Genomic DNA, 15,805 nt, shown 5'->3' with positions numbered 1-15,805 from the left:
CCCTGATTCCATTTATCTGGGCTAGAATTTGATTATAATGGAGAGTGTCTTGCACACGTTACATCCCCACTCTCTCGGCCGTGAGGGTTTTAGGAAAGCTGTGATGGTTCCCAAAGGCCAACTAGTCCCCAAGGCTGCAGCACTTTGAGCCAGTGCAGTTTTGTCTCCTAGTCTGAGAGTCATAGTCCTTCATAAAAGACTAAGCTGTAAATGAATTTCCATTGTAATGGATCAACCATTGATCATATAGCTTTCACTTTGCTGTTGGCCTAAATGTAAGCTTATCATACATACATACATACATACATGCACATAAACATCCAAAACTAGGGTTATTACACTCACTTGTTTAAGACATGTAAACCAAAAATTAATATGATTAATAATATAACATGTAATGCTCATATTCTTAATCCATTACTTGTATTACTTATCTTCATTCAGTACTGCTTCCTGTGTTATGCCTTTTTTCATTTTGTGCAAATTTTTCTCATTTATTTTGTTTTCTTTACAAAAAGTGCCTTTTCTACCTGCCAGTCTGTTTCGCCAGTTGCTTTTTTTTTCTGTTTACTTGTAAATTCACTCAATATATGCCTGTCCTCTAAATGTCATTTCTTTTTCTATTTTTTTCCTTTATTGGGGTGGGGGGTGGGGGTGAGGGGTTACTTCCTTATAAAAACAAATTCTCATACTCACAGGAGGAGTTTGTATTATACTCCATGTTTGGTGTTAAATATACTTACCATGTCAAACTGATGCAAACTAGGCCTATTGGTTTGCTCTGCTTGGCCAAATTTCGCGTGGCTAACAGTGAAAAGATGGGCCCACCCGCTCTCAGCCAATCAAACGCCTCTAAAAACTATAAGCGCTTAATCATTCCGTGGCCATGAACAAAAATGCCCCATGAGAACCACGGCGGAGACGCGGGGACGGACGGGCGGGCATTCGAGTTTGACATGGTAAGTATATTTAACACCAAACATGGAGTATAATACAAACTCCTCCTTTTGGTGTCATATACTGTACCATGTCAAACTGATGCAGAATTTAAAGCAAATGGAGGAGGGCAACGCCTACTGGTTCATATGGGGAGCCCTTGTAACTGAGACGGCAGTGTTAGCCGCGACAAAGGAAATCCCCTTGGAACCGTCAGCCCTGGTCATACGGAAATTCCTGAGGTAGAAGTTGATGAAGGGATTCTCAGACCGCCAGAAGGCTGCCTCCAAGACATGCTGCGTTGGCACTGAGTGCTGGAAAGCAGCCGAAGTAGCTGTGGCCCGCACTTCGTGTGCTCTGGGATGAAGACAGCTGATATCCCTGTGTGCATGAGAGTAGGCTCTACGAATGACTTGGGAAACCTGGCGGGAAATGGTGCCTGCAGCGATGTCTTTCTTGTAATTCTCATTGAGGGAGATGAGCAGACACCTCTGAGAAGAACGCCTATGGCGAGACCTATCCCAATAATATTTGAGACACCGAACAGGACAGGTGCCTATCCTCATCATCTTGGGCAAGAATATCAGACAAAGGTCTGACTCTCAGAGAGGGGGAAGGAACCTCAGGGTCTTGGTTCTTAGCCAGAAACTCTGGAAGGAAACGAATAGTGATGGAACCATCTCTGTGGAAGGCCAGATCTTGTGGCATTCCACTAAGCCCATGCAGCTCACTTCTATGACTGCCTGTGGCCAGCCACAGAAGGAAAGTGGTCTTGAGGGTGAGGATGTCAAAAGGAATAGTCCCCAATGGTAGGAAGGGCTGTTTTCGAATGAAATCCAGCACCAGGAACAAGTCCCAGAGGGGCACTCTTCTGGGATCTCTAGCTTCCTTCAGAGGGGCACCCCTAGCCACCTCTCTGAGCAGGCAATCCGCTTCCAAGGCGGAACCACCTAGCTGTTTGCAATGTGGTACAGAAGGCAGACCTGTACCCTCGCCCAGAACTAGCAGACAGGATGAACTTAGGAGCAGAGAGCCAGAAAGTTGGCCAGCTGCATGCTCGTAAGGTTCGTAGGGGTAATGCCCTGAGCTGTACACCACCGCAACCATTTCTTCCAGCGAAAGTCATACAAAGTCTCCGTTCCCTGCCTCCTTGCTCTGGTGACTATGGAGAGGAGGTCAGAGGAGGCACACCCCTGGGTCAGCACAGCCGACACAGAGGCCGACCGAGGGGTCGAGGACTTCAATGGTGATGCTGACAGTTCCGACCGCACAGCAGCCATGCGTGCTGGTGGAGCAGTTGAGGATTGGAATGCGGAGTGCCCGAGCGAGGCTGCCTCAGCAGATGAGATTTGGTTTCAAGTTCCAGGGGTGGGAACATGTGTCAGGGACTGAAGGTCCGGAAACCAGGTCTGGACTGGCCATTTCGGCGCAATGAGGATCAGCTGCGGGTGTTCCAATCTGTCTTTCCGTATCACCTTGGACAGAATTGGAAAGGGAGGAAACGCGGAGGCAATCAGACTGCTCCAATCTAGAGAGAGAGCATCCACTGCCCACGCTTCTGGGGTCGGCAACCGAAGAGACGGAAGTGGGAAGTCTCTTGTTGAACAAGGTCCACCATCGGCCGAAACCACTGTTCCCACACCCCCTGAAGGCTGTCCTTGTCCAGGGTGCACTCTGTGCGTATGACACTCTTGGACCTGCTAAGAGCATCTGCCAAGAAGTTGGTTTTTCCTGCTCAGTGTCTCGCTGAAAGTGCAATGCCCTTGCTGTGGCACCAACGGAGGAGAGCCTCAGTCCGCATGGAGAGGTCTGCCGAGTGCGCTCCCCCCATTTGTTCACATAACATGCGACCGTCGTCTTGTCCGTGAACAAGCGGATGGTCTTGCCAGTGGCCTCCCCCATGAAGTGCAGGAGAGTCCTGCGAACTGCCTCCAGTTCCAGAACATTGATGTGGCACAGGCGCTCCTCTGGGAACCAAGTCCCTGCTGCATAGAGTGAGTCCATGTGGGCTCCCCAGCCCAGGGAGGAGGCCGTCTGTGAAGAGTGCCACCTGAAGAGTAGGTGGGGCTAAGGGCACCCCCTGTGTCCGAAGGGGGGTGATTAACCACTCTGATGTCACCTCGAGGAACCACTCGCCCAGACATATCTGGGTATCCCATGGCTGAGTGCTCTGGGACCGGCGTAACCCTCAGTGCCCTCTGGAGAGGGCGCTTGAGAACCCTGTCCAGGGGAATGAGAGGTGCCGTGGACTCCATCATGCCCAAGAGGGAAGAAAGTGTCTGCGCTGTATCTTGGGAGGAGTGGTGCCAGTGGCTGAGGAGGCCTGCCAGACGGTCCCCAGTGATCTGGCGCCAGAGAGACTATCATAGACCGCGTGTCGAATCTCATCCCTAAGAAGTCGAAGGACTGACGTGGGGACAGATCGCATATCTGCTGGTCCATGAGGAAGCCCAGTTGGGAGCAAAGGTCTAGAAGTCTGGCCGTATGACTCAGGCACAGGGCCTGTGACTGGGCCAGGATAAGCAAGTCATCCAGGTACACACAGAGACAAATGGATTCCAAGCGGACGATGGACACCAATTCCCGCAGCACCTTGGTAGACAGGAAAGGGGCAAGGGACAGACCAAATGGGAGGGCCGGGAACTGGAACCCCTTGTCCCTCCACACGAACCTCAGGTACCGACGGGATGCCGAATGGATGAGTATATGAAAATAAGCATCTTCCAGATCGATAGAGGTAGGCCAATCACCTTGTTGGATGGTCTCCGAATCTGTGCCTGTGTGTCCCTCTTGAATTTGATTTTGGGGAGGAATTTGTTGAGGGGGGACAAGTCCAAAACTGGTCTCCACCCTCCCGAGACCTTTGGAATCACCAACAACCAGCCGTAAAAACCGGGGCCCGGGTCCGAGAGTTGAGATATAGCCCCATGAGGAGTGGGTGCGATATCTCTTTTTCTAGGACGCTCTCCTGCTCCGTCGAGCTGGGCACCTAAGGAGGAGGAGTGGATCTTAGAGGGGGGAGGTCCTCCACCCAAGACAGCATGTACCCAGGACTCTAGCACCGACATAATCCCGTCGTTGAGTCCCAGAGCACACCACTGATGTGCATGCCGGGACAAGTTTCCTACTTGGAGGGGCTGAATGACTGGCGGTGCTGAATCAGGGCCCAGTCATTGGGGGTGCTGCCTTCTGGCCTTGGGCATGGCCGGTCGGCTTGGACGGACATAAGGTGGTTTATTCCTCTGCCCTGATTCAGCACACGCTGCCTGACAGGCGGCGTGGTATATGGAGGGGCCCTGGTGGCCGGTCTCTTCAATGGCATAGAACCCTGGAGCCCATGAGAGGTGTGGGCCAAATATGAGGCCACCTCCCTGTTTGTCTCTGCCCTGTGGCTGACAAAATGGGGCGGGAACTGGCCGAAGAGGGACTGCTGCTGTGCTGGGATGGACCGCAGGGCAGCCCTCTCCTCCACAGGAATGTTAGAGAGGCTGAAAATGGCATCACGCCGCGCTAGCACAGTACTGAAGTGAAGGCTGGTAGCTGTGTCTGCAGCTGCCGTGAGACCAGATGCTACCCTATTGCCAAAAGCGTGTAACCTCTGGTCGGTGAAGAGGCCCGGCGGGACTGAGGAAGGAGACCCCTTGTCCTGATTAACCGGACACTGTTCCCACAGCTCATTGGCCCTGTGAAGGAACGTGTCGAAGGTGTACGCCGTGGAAACCTCGAGGGGGCAGCGGCGGGCCAATTTGTCCCACTCTGCTAACGTTTTAAAGTATAGGTTAGCTGAAGTGGGGAAGGTGGTGCGCTGGTGAGACCAACATCCTGTCCTGTGCGGAGGGTTCTGCTCCGCTGTAGGCAGGGTGGTCCTGTGTGTACCAGGACCACACCCCTCCCTTGGAGGAATCTTAAAGAAACTTTCCCGGGGAAAAGGCGCCCGGGGCAGAGAGGGACTCCCTGCCTGGAGGAGGGATGGAAGCAGCACCCCTGACAGTGCGGGCTGGCTTATTAAGCCATACCTGCACCATTTCTGGCACTCTGAGTTGCCTTGTGGTTCTGGAGTTAGAGTCACATGGCGTAAGGAGGGTCAAGGGTAACAAAGTAGCCTGAGGGACTGATTCGGCATACGTGACCCTATTGGGGTCAGTTGGAGCTCGGCAAAGTCCGAGTTTGGTTCAGGCTGGTCCCTAGGGGGGCATGGGCTCAATCTGTCCCCCCTGGGATGTGGGCGAAGAGTGCTCATCTGCTTGTTCGTCCTCATCCGAAGACAGGGGCTCCCACTCTTGTTCGCAGTCCATCCCCTGCTGGGTGCCATCCCAAGTGGATGTACCCACTGGGGCGTCCTGTGAGCTGTGGTCAGCCCAGCGGGATGAGCTGGGATGATCCCGAGCCGGGACCATGGCCGCCACTGTTATGTCCTTGATGCCTGAAGAGGGTGGGGAGTGTGTGGACCGTAGGTCCAACCATGCTTGGGATGGTGGGTGCCACACCTTTTCAGAGAGGGCGTCCCTGGATGCAAGAGTGACCCACGAGTGCTGTGTGGGGACAAACACCCACTCATCTCACTGTAGGACCGAGGGCTGGGCAGGTGGGGACTGCCGGCTCCGCCGGGCCGAGTAGGGCCCCTGAGCAGCCGTCGGTCCTGACAAGGAGGCCGTTGTGACCGTGGAGGTCACCTGTGGGTTGACAGAGGCCCGATTTGTGGACAGAGTGGCAATATTGGTCGAGGAGCTCGACCTGGACCGACAAGAAGTCGATCCCACTTGTCGGGGCTGTGTGTGTCGCCCTGTGAGATGTGCTGGGTTGGGTCCGGTGGGGAGCGGACAAGGGGCTGGCCCTTGGTGCTCCCGGCAACCCAGTGTGCACCCTAGGTGCACCCCAGTACGGGTAGAATGGGGGTAACCACCCGTGGGCACCAGCCATACTGTGACCCGAACCCCAAGGGTCACTGGTGCGTTGACCTCCATGAAGGGAACAACCTGGCCAAGTCGGAGGGAGGTCAGGTCCGACTTGGGTGTCAGTCCCACCCGAAGACGAGTGGGCTGACTGCCCGGAACCGCCTGACATGCACGGGCCTCCCCCAGCAGGGGAGACCGGCCGGATAGCGGGAAGACCTGCAGAGCAGGTGCCACGCGCCCTGAATCCCCTCCCGTGGGGAGACTGGGGTGGCTTGGCCCGGGGTGGGCAAAGTAGAGATCCCCCCCCGGAACCAAATTTTTCTCCCCCCCCAAAAGGAGGTGGGGGAGGGGGGTCGACAGAGAAGGGAGGAGGGGGAACAACAAAGGGGCACGTGAGGGCCGTCTCCGAGTGGGGACCCGGGTAATGGCCGGGCGCGGCCTCCCCTTGGGAGTCCGCGCCTAGCTGCGAGTCCCCACAGCACGGAGATGACTTGCCATTCACCCTTCTCCCTGCCTCGCGCTGGGACACCTCGGGAGGCGACGCTCGTACCTCTTTCCCCGCGGTCCCCTTCATGACCGTTTTACTGGTACGAATGTCGCCTCCGCGATCAGCGTCTAACGACGCATCGCCGCGGTCCGTATCGGGAGGAATCATGAGCTCCGGACCTGGGAGAGTCTCTTACCGAGTCTCAATCCCAGCATCATGATTCCCTGCCTTCGTGGTATGGCACACGAGGCATGGAACCCGCGCTTAGGCACCCAGCGAAAATCCGACCCCCAACAGAGAAAGGAAAGACAGGATCGACTTAGAGGCAGAAAAAATCGAACGAATCGAGGGTGCCGAGTCGAATCGAGTACACAGAATGTAAGAATACAATAAACACAAGCCGCATGCAACAAAATAAGGCCAAAAGGATACGCTGAATAGCCGAAAAAAGCGTAAGACGAGACAGAGCGTAAACCTGACAAGATGGCGTGGAGAGCCTTGGCCAAAGGAATGATTAAGCGCTTATAGTTTTTAGAGGCGTTTGATTGGCTGAGAGCGGGTGGGCCCATCTTTTCACTGTTAGCCGCGCGAAATTTGGCCAAGCAGAGCAAACCAATAGGCCTAGTTTGCATCAGTTTGATATGGTACAGTATATGACACCAAAAAATAAATCAAATGATAGTATGTAAATCTTTCATACACTTAAAAATTTCAAAAATATAGATTGAGAAAACACTGGTGAAACAGCTGAGAGAGGGTCAGACATCCACTGATCACAAGCCATGGAAATGAGGCTTTAACTGATTACCAACATGTACATGACTGGTGATGACTTGAGATATTTACTCAGCAACTATGAAACTATAACTAACAAATTTAGGAGTGAATTTTCAAACCACATCCCCAGACAGGAAAAGGCATGATTATCAAATGGAGTGACAGTGACCACAGCTTAATTCAAATCAAATAAGTTGGGTCCTGCTGAAATGTGAGAACTGAAACAAAACTAAAAAAAAATACCTTTCCCACTTGACTTCAAGTGTTAAACAAAGTCTCTGCAAATTAACAGACACATTATTATGACTTAAACAGGAGTGCCAAATTTTCTCACATGTCATTTCAAACGGCATCAACCCCTTTAGATTTTTCTGGACTACATTTTTTATATATTTAATGATGTGGTCTAGGACTTCTTTTTTTTTAAAGATTCTAGACAACATCTATCTTTTATGATAAATGTAAAAACATAATACTGTAATACTGTACACATACATGTGTCCAGGAAACTAACCTTAGCTTTAAGCGTTTGTAGGGCATCCAGATAGCAGGCCAGAAGATGAACACTAAGATTGTCCAGAATCAGCTGGTGCAGCCACTGCACCACCTCTGTATCCTGTAATTACATATCAAGCCAACAAATTCTTTACAACACATCAGTGTCATGTGGCCACATCATAGTAATCTACGACCCAAAGTTAACATCGTGTAATTTTCTCATTTTGTAATGTTATAATTCTTGTGTAATTCACTGTACATTACCACACTACAGTATTCTGTTTTCCATTTCAACATTACTGTCATTATACATCATGAATTGATAATGACAGCCATACCAGTGGACACCTCACATCAATCGCTGTACACTGAATACGCCATAACTGAGTCACCATATACCTGTCTTACCCCGACAACTCAACTTAACATCCTCTGAACAAAAAATTGTTGAAATCTGAATGTAGTGGGCATGACAAGGAAACAGATATCAATGAGAAAAATAAAGAAAAACAATATAGAAAGAAAGAAAGAAAAGAAAAGAAAGGCAAGAAAGACAAAGCTATTGGGACTCGTGTGTGATTCCCACTCAATTTACTGAAAAAGAAAATAAAATCATGAGAGAAATTGCCCTTTGGAAGAGAAACAGCTGTATCCAATCATATTCAATGTTGCAACAAATGACAGGATTGTGGAAACATAAACAGATGCCAACCCCTGTCAAGTGTTTCGTAGGAACAATGAGGAAATTTGGCAGGAACGTTTTGAATTTGGTAGGAACACTCAAACATTTGGGGAAACTTCTGTTCCTGCTGCTGCTTCATTACAGCTGACACATCTGTAGCACTGTGTCACTTCCCTGGTCTGTGTTAGTCTTGTTTCTCACAATCAGAATCCGTGGCTGACGTCTCTGTTTTGAGCCACTTGTTTCTTTCTTGCACTCCATAGCTTAATCCACCAGGCACAGACACTGTTTAACCAAGACCAACTTGATTCAGCCACGTTCTCTCTTGTTCGGGCAAGTGATTAAGTTAATTGGTCCACTCAATGCTGTTTCAATATGAACACGCATGCGATTAGCTGTGCATCATCACATGAGACCATAGTGGAGTGATGGCCTAGAGGTAACACGTCCGCCTAGGAAGCGAAAGAATCTGAGGGCGCTGGTTCGAATCATGGCTCAGCCGCCGATATTTTCTCCCCCTCCATTAGACCTTGAGTGGTGGTCTGGACACTAGTCATTCAGATGAGACGATAAACCGAGGTCCCGTGTGCAGCATGCACTTAGCGCACGTAAAAGAACCCACGGCAACAAAAGGGTTGTTCCTGGCAAAATTCTGTAGAAAAATCCACTTCGACAGGAAAAACAAATAAAACTGCACGCAGGAAAAAATACGAAAAAAATGGGTGGTGCTGTAGTGTAGCGACGCGCTCTCCCTGGGGAGAGCAGCCCGAATTTCACAGAGAAATCTGTTGTGATAAAAAGGAATACAAATACAAACACCAAGGTTAGTGGTGACTGCCCTGGCTTCATGATCAATAGGTCCAGAGCGTCTTCCACGACAGGAAAGCATGTGACCGTGCTATGTAGTCAGAACAATTTTGACGTTGGCGTAACATAAAAAAAAACTGTGACTGAGTTAACAAAATATGGCAAAATCGTAATAGTTGGCATTTCTGCATAAATGGGCTAGAATATTTGGTTGTCATAATGCATATTTTACGCAAGTGGAATCTCTTATTTATTTTCTGTTGACAGCTGATAGAAAAAAAATTTCCATAAAATTATGTTTACTCCATCATACTTCCTTTGACCCACTCAGATGCTGGCAAAGGTTGGAATTCCTGTCCTGTGGAAGATACCACTCCGCCCAAGCAGAGAAATCAAAAGTATCTGCGACTAGTAGCCTCCCTTAGTATATTACCTTCCTTCTGTTGCAGCACCCTCTTTTCTAGCAGCCGTCTTCCATTCCATTAACATGTGCATCCAAGCGGCTAAGTTTTTTCAAATTTCCTATCTTTCTCCTCATTAATCGCTTCTCTACTGATTTATGTTGTCATGTCTTCCAACAGGAAACAGGATCATCTTTCTCGTTTGGGTGATCAGGCCAAAGCCAAGCTCAGATCACACTTGATGATGGACAAACAGGTAATACTATGCAACATTCGTCTGGTACGAGGACAGTTTATATTCTTGTATCCAAAAGCATCCTTGCTTGCATTCAAAACTAAAATTGCAGTCCCCCACCCCACAATGGCTTGGCTTTTGGACAACATATACCATTTAGTAATCTGTTTCTGTAAATAGTGTATTTCACACAATTGTCTAAAAGATTAATCTCATCTTCTAAACTCTTACAGGTAGCACACAGTCTTTGCTCTTTCGGTGTATTTGTATACCTTTTATACTGTCCCTGTTCGATCTGTAAGTCATGCAACATAGTGCTTGCTGTGTTTTATATTTGCTGTATCTTCTAAACATGGTTAAATTTTATCATTTGTCACAGCGTTCTTGTAAAATTATATTTTAGACTACTTGTTTTTTCTGTTTCCAAAATTTTACATATTCACTTTCCAACTTCTTGGAAATAGCATATTTTAACCTTTTAACACTAAAAGCGAACTGATTTTCCCTAACATGATTTATTCCAGTAAATACATTCTTTATGAAAAGCAGTCACTGAATATTGTTTGTTTGATGATATATGCATTTGTAAGTTGTGTATAGAAGTGAATTTTGTGGGAACTCTAATATGTGTATCCAATAGCCAGTAACTTGATATATTTTTAATCTAATATGGAATCTTCCTAAATCTCCTAAAACTTAATATATATTAGTTGAAATAAACCGTTTTCCCAGTTACTCAATGTCAAAAATAACATAACATCCAGCCACTTCTCGCACAACAGTGTGTAGCTTGTAACAAAAATCTTCATTTAACCCTTTTGCTGCAAAGGAAATAAGATTTAAGTAACATCTGTTTGCCAAATTAAAAAAAAAAAACGGTATATATTTTCAAAAACTTCTGTGCGCTTTGTTGTTGGAAAGATACCCATAAAAATATATAGTTTCTGAAACACATGATGTTTTCCAATTTTGTATATTTTCAGTGACATGCAGTTGTTTTGAAATCAAGTGTTTTGTTTTTTGTCACATTTTCAACATTTGGTAATTTGCACAGTCATATGACTTTTTCCGGACAAATGGATACCTGTACACACAAACCATACTAGAACAACCACAATAAAAAGAAAAGAGACATATACACAATATACTGTGACTACTCTAAGTGATAACATGTAGGTGTGAGGCCACGCCCCCTCGGCCTCCACCTCTTCTTCTTCCACCCCTGTAACCCGACACTTTGTCCAGTTCTGCTCAGTCCTCATTAGCCCACTGCCAAGAATGTCACCCACAGTGTGAACTGCTAATAATTCGGTCGCATTTTTTGTTGTCTGCTCTGTACAGCCTGCGTCACTCACTGTTCATCATATCTTCCTTCCTTCCTTCCTTCCATTGAGTGATCACAGTCAATACCCGACTATTCTATCATTGTATAAAAGGGGGTCTGCGGAAGATACATTTAGGTCTACATAGGTTTCTTTAAAAAAAAGAAAAAGAAAAAGAAAAAAAAAGTGTTATTCTGGTATTTATATCCTGGAGACCATCGACACAAAGGTGTTGACTGAGCTAGCCTCCACAGCTCTCTGGGGCAAGGCGTTCCAATCCCGGATGGTACTGGTACGTGGGAGGAAACCAGCCTGCCTATATCTAGTTTTGCAGAAGATTTGCACCAGCTGCTCAGTGTGGGTGTGTCGTTTTTGTGGTGGTGGTGGTACCAGTTTTTCTTTCAGCAAATCCATGCTTACATAATTATGTTTGATTTTATACAGCATGGTCAGTCTGGCTGTTTGGCGGTATTGTTGCAGGGAGGGCCATCCAAGGTCTTGTAGCATTGCTGACACGCTCGAGGTGTTTCGGTAGCGTCTAAGCACAAATCTGGCTGCTCGTCTCTGGACTGCCTCGAGTAGGTCAATGTCTTGTTGGTAGGGATCCCAGATTGATGATGAATATTCCAGGATGGGGCAGACAAATGCCTTGTACGCTAGTTCTCTGAGGGTCTGGGAACTAATGTTCAGGTTCCTCCTCAGAAAGCCTAAGGTCTTGTTTGCTTTGGAGCAGATGTTCTCAATGTGCTTTCTCTAGCTCAGGTCTTTCTTTATCGTGACTCCTAGATACTGAATGGAGTCTACCCTCTGTAGTATTTGTCCGTGGAGGGTATACTGATGTTCTTTTGGGTTCCTGCTTTTTGTCACAATCAAGGTGTTGCATTTGCCAGGATGGAAAACCATGTCCCAGTTCTACCACTCAGTGAGTTTGTTGAGGTCTTGTTGTAGCTGGGCTTAGTCCTGGGGTGCTGCTATTACTTTGTAAATTGCAGTGTCGTCTGCAAACAGCCTTGCTTTCGATGATAAGTTCTCAGGTAAGTCCTTAATATACACTAGGAAGAGGCACAGTCCCAGTACTGATCCTTGGGGTACTCCGGAACGCATGTCAGTGTAACTGGAACTGGCTCCATTCACTACTACTGCTTGCCTCCGGTTTCTGAGGAAATCGGATATCCACTCTTTGGTCTGTCCACGGACTCCATAATGATGGAGTTCATGCAGGAGTAGGCTGTGGATGACTTTGTCAAACGCCTTAGCAAAGTCTATGATAAGGACGTTTGTCTGTTTTCCCTGCTCTGTGCATTCCAGGAGCTCGTCAATAAATTCCAGGAGCTGGGTCTCACAAGATTTTCTCTTCCGGCAGCCATGCTGTTCTTCTCGTAGTATTCCATGTCGTTCTAGATGTTGCATTATTGCACTGGTGATGATGTGCTCCATGATCTTACAGGGTATGCTAGTTAGGGATACTGGGCGGTAGTTTGCCGGATCATATTGCTCTCCTTTCTTGAAAATTGGAGTGACATTTGCATCCTTCCAGACTGATGGAACTGTCCCGGTGGAAAGGGATGACTGGAATATTGTTGTTAGGACTGGGGCAATTTCTGATGCCAACTCTTTAAGTATAGTGGGCTGATGTTGTCTGGTCCACTTGCTTTGTCTGGCTTTAATCCCTGCAAGAACTTCTTTACTCCCTCCACTGACATTTTGATGTTCTCTAATTCAGGGAAGTCTGCTGGTTTCATGTTGCATTTCTGGGTGAATTCTTCTGTCGAGTGCTCATTTCCTTTGCTGAAGACTGACAGGAAATGCCTGTTCAGAATCTCAGCCTGTGCTGATGGGTCTGAGGTCAGGCGTCCGTCAGCCTTCAGTGGGGCCACTCCTGTGTTTGATGACTTCTGGTGTTTAATAAATGACCAGAAGCGTTTGTACTTCGGCTCTGACGCTTGGTCTGGTGCTGAGTCACTGTCTGTAGTGAAGATCTTGGCCAGTCTCTTCATTGCTCCCCTTATTTTCTATCGAATCGTCTGATAAAAGTTCATCACTGTCTTCTTCTTCGAGTTGATGCGTCAATTCTTTCTGGGCATCAACTAAAGAAAGCAATTTTGGCTGTTTTAGTGCACAACTGCATAGCTTGACCACGGTGTTCCAACTTTTTGCCGAGGGAGCGAGGGGCCAGGCAAAACACTGAGGTAGTAACCCAACCAAACCATTTAAATGAAGTACTGCCTCAATGACATAATGGGGTTTCTGGCTATTCTAGAAAAAAATATATCAGAAAATGAAACCACCTTTGTTCTTTCCTCAAAGTATTTCTTTTTTTGTGTGTAAGGCAGTGTGAGTTAAACTGATCGCCCGAAGTGGAGTAATCTTCAAACGCAGCGCGGAATAAAAAAAACAACAACAAAAAAACCAAAAAAAACCGTTTGCCGCCGTCTGCTTTTGGTCCGAGAGGGTTGGTGACAAAAACAGGTTATGGACATTGCTCCTTACAACCAATCGACTTAATAATAAGTTAATAGACCTATCAAATAAAAGATCACATTCTCTTCTTTTTCGTGGTCTAAGTTTTGAATTGATATCTTTTAATCGATTTATATAGATGTAATAGAGCATTGTTTTTATTTCTTAGTGCCAGACTTTCATTGCAATGTTATTGTACAGCAGGTAAACATGCTTGAAGAAAAGGCAGAGACAATAATCTTCAGCACATAGTATTAAAGAAACAATTAAGTACAAGATTTTGTGCACGTTCGTGCTTCTGAATTTCAAATGTTTGCAGTTCATTGAATGAAAGAGAGAGAAGAAGAAGAAAAACAAATAAAAATAACACTATCAGGGGTATCTTTGATGCTGTATTGAAAGACTGTTCTTTCCTTTCAAACTATTGATACTTAACCACTGACATGGAACATGCATTAGTTCAGCTGGATGTCTGTACTTTTGAACGGGTATGATCAGCTGTGCTGATTAATAGTTAATAATGAAGTATAAGCAAGAAAACAATTACATAAATTGATGCATACATATTGATTATGACTTCATGTTGGAAAAAAAACCAACAACTGAAAAATATCTAAAAGGATAATCATTTTTAGCATTATACCCAATAATTTTTTTTAAAGCATATTTTTCATATAATCATAACAAAAGCTGTCATTTATCTTAGATTAATATTTGCTCTCTTGTAAGTCTACAGTCTTTCCTGGACCTGAAAATACTTTAAATGTTTATGTAGATGCAATAGCTTTAGAGTTTCAGTCATTTTAGTAACTCTACCACCATTAACTGCAGGATTGGACATGCAAAAAATAAGCATGACACTGGTATTCAGCCAATAAGATTAGCAGCCCACTGAGGAATTTTGTGTACTATATAGATCATATATGAAGAGTTCTGACTATGAGAATATATTAGATGCAATTCTACACAGGTTCCAAAATGCCATTTCATGAGATTCGCTAAAATCACCAATGTTTAGAAAATTCAAAACTCCATATCTCAGAAAGTATTTGAGATATTGCTTTGAAGTTTAGTGTGTTTATTACTTTATTGCACTCTTTCATGCTTGCGAATTTGAGGCTTCTGCTGTCAATTTGAAAATTTAGCTGGACCTACCCTTTTTTCTTTTCTTTTTTTCCAGATGAGCACAGCACGTGATTCAAGTTTATTTCAGTGTGTGCAGCAGACACTAATGCCTGCAGCAATGAAAATGGTAATTTGTAATAAACATTAATTCATCAAGGACACAAGCAGCATGTAAACTGGTACATCCGTTCGCAAGAAACCGCTGCGTGCATGCACACACACAGACACAGACACCCACATACAGACACACACACACACACACACAGGACCTGCCTAAATCAAGTGTTCCACTTTGCAATCTTTCATGTTTGAGGCAAGTTGGTAGCATCAAACATAACATCAGGCCAACTTTGGCAAGATGTACAGTATCTGTCCTGCTTTAGACCTGCAAGTCTGTTCCTGTTCAGCATTCATGCTCTTCTGTTTTTGCTGCATTCTGTTCTTTTCTTTTTCTTCTTCCTTGGCAGCGACCACAATCAGCTAGTTGATTATTCTGTCACTTATGCACGGGGTCCGCACTCGCAAAAAAAAAACAACAACAAAAAACCTGGGCGTGGCTTTTAATGGATGGCTTTTAATTTTTTTTTCAATCTGTATTGGTTCCATGCTGTCTCCATATTTGTTGTGATGCAGAAAAAAATGTTTTTCCATCTGAGAACAGTTCTATTCCGATGTATTGAAATGTTTTGCTTTCTTCCTTTCCAACTTTGAACGTATTTCCGATTTCCTCTATGACTGTCTCTTGTAAGTTTCTTGTGCCTCCCCAAATAAAGTCATCCACATGGCATGCTAGTGTACCTACTAATTCTTCCCCATCCATTCAATAGAAAACTACCTGATCAACGTTTGACATTTTTCCTCCACACTTTTGAAGTACTTCCTTGACTTGATTGTACCATTGTAAAGAAACATCATTGAGTCCATAGACACACTTCTTAACCCTTTCGCTGCCAGGAAAATAAAATTTAATTGAAATCTATTTGCCAGGGTTTTTTTACAAAAAATGGGTATAAATTTTCCAAAAATTCTGTGCTCTTTGTTATTGGAGAAAGACCCATAAAAGTATACATTTTCTGAAAGGTAAATGAATAAAGAATACAAAACACATGATGTTTTCCCATTTTATATATTTTTAGTGACATGCTGTTGTTTTGAAATCAGTGTTTTGTTTTTTGTCACA

At 45.8% G+C, this 15,805-nt stretch overlaps 1 protein-coding gene across 1 annotated transcript in view; it reads right to left on the bottom strand.

Moving 5' to 3' along the window:
- The window catches only part of LOC143296103 (KAT8 regulatory NSL complex subunit 3-like), a 131,980-nt gene that overhangs the window by 36,429 nt on the left and 79,746 nt on the right, over positions 1–15,805 (bottom strand). Inside the window, exon 6 of the mRNA XM_076607879.1 lies at positions 7,610–7,711. Coding sequence (XP_076463994.1) covers positions 7,610–7,711 — 102 coding nt within the window. The remainder of the gene's footprint in view (positions 1–7,609; positions 7,712–15,805) is intronic.

The sequence above is a fragment of the Babylonia areolata genome, chromosome 2, assembly GCF_041734735.1.
Source record: "Babylonia areolata isolate BAREFJ2019XMU chromosome 2, ASM4173473v1, whole genome shotgun sequence".
In the NCBI taxonomy this organism is placed as follows: Eukaryota; Metazoa; Mollusca; class Gastropoda; order Neogastropoda; family Buccinidae; genus Babylonia; species Babylonia areolata.
This window is presented reverse-complemented; position numbering and strand designations above follow the sequence as displayed.